Source organism: Octopus bimaculoides, chromosome 3, assembly GCF_001194135.2.
Source record: "Octopus bimaculoides isolate UCB-OBI-ISO-001 chromosome 3, ASM119413v2, whole genome shotgun sequence".
NCBI classification, from domain to species: domain Eukaryota; kingdom Metazoa; phylum Mollusca; class Cephalopoda; order Octopoda; family Octopodidae; genus Octopus; species Octopus bimaculoides.
Window position 1 is genome coordinate 46,645,369 of NC_068983.1, and position 1,372 is coordinate 46,646,740.

A 1,372-nucleotide genomic window follows, 5' to 3' on the forward strand; every position below is an offset into this window, starting at 1 on the left:
TTTGGTTTTCTTATATTGTTGCTTATCCTAACTATTTTGTTTGTTATGTTTTTTTTTTTTGTTTTTTTTTTTTCTATATCAACTTTAGTTCTAAATTCTGAAGAAGAAGCTAAGAAGATTCTGGAAGCTGCTACCATTGCTGTTCAAAATTGTACTGAAAAGAAACCAATAAATCTGATTGATACAGTTAAGAAAAATAGAATGTAAATATTGTATTCTTATTCTTATTATTATGGTGGCAGCAGTGGTGAGCTGGCAGAATCGTTAGCATGCCGGGTGAAATGCTTAGTGGTATTTCGTCTGTTGCTATGCTCTGAGTTCAAATTCTGCCAAGGTTCACTTTGCCTTTCAACCTTTCAGGGTCAATAAATAAGTTCCATTCAAGTACTGGGGGTCAATGTGATCAATTGTCCCCCTCTCCACCAAAAATCCAGGCCTTTAGTAGAAAAGATTATTATTATTATGTTTGTCTATAGTGTTTGTTGGCACTCCGTTGCTTACGATGACGAGGGTTCCAGTTGATCCGATCAACGGAACAGCCTGCTTGTGAAATTAACATGCAAGTGGCTGAGCACTCCACAGACACGTGTACCCTTAATGTAGTTCTCGGGGATATTCAGCGTGACACACAGTGTGACAAGGCTGACCCTTTGAATTACAGGCACAACAGAAACAGGAAGTAAGAGTGAGAGAAAGTTGTGGTGAAAGAGTACAGCAGGGTTCGCCACCATCCCCTGCTGGAGCCTCGTGGAGCTTTAGGTATTTTCGCTCAATAAACACAACGCCCGGTCTGGGAATCGAAACCGCGATCCTATGACCGCGAGTCCGTTGCCCTAACCATTGGGCCATTGCGCTTCCACAGTCTATAGTGTAGAGATCAATTAAAGCATTAAGTTACTGTCCTAAAGGTTATTAGTTCAAATTCACTCACCAGCTGTGGTTAGTTAAACAGATGAGTGTTTTCCATTTCACTTCATCATCATTACCATCTTTTTCCTTCTTTATCATTTAACATCTATGTTCCATCCTGGCATGGGCTGGATGTTTTTCTACAGAACCTGATGAGTCCAAGAACTGTATTGCAATCTCAGAAGGGTTTGGAGTTAAGATGGTTAGGGTCACCTTTACTCTCATACCTCACACCTTTTAGCCCTTTAGCATTCACATTCATCATCATCATCATCGTCATCATTTAACATCCACCTTCTGTGCTGGCATGGGTTGGACAATTTACCAGGAACTGGCCAGACAGGAGACCGCGTTAAACTTCTGTGTCTTGTTTTGGCATGGTTTTTACGGCTGGTCAAATGTCCTTCCTAACACCAACCACCCAGCAGAGTGGACAAAACGCTTATTTATACTCATTGTTTTA

General features: G+C 40.8%; 1 protein-coding gene across 1 annotated transcript in view; it reads left to right on the forward strand.

The window, feature by feature from the left end:
- LOC106879908 (uncharacterized) overlaps positions 1-207 on the forward strand; it is a 14,178-nt gene extending 13,971 nt beyond the window's left edge. Inside the window, exon 11 of the mRNA XM_014929656.1 lies at positions 89-207. Within this exon, the coding sequence (XP_014785142.1) occupies positions 89-207 (119 nt within the window). The remainder of the gene's footprint in view (positions 1-88) is intronic.
- Positions 208-1,372: the final 1,165 nt, after the last annotated feature.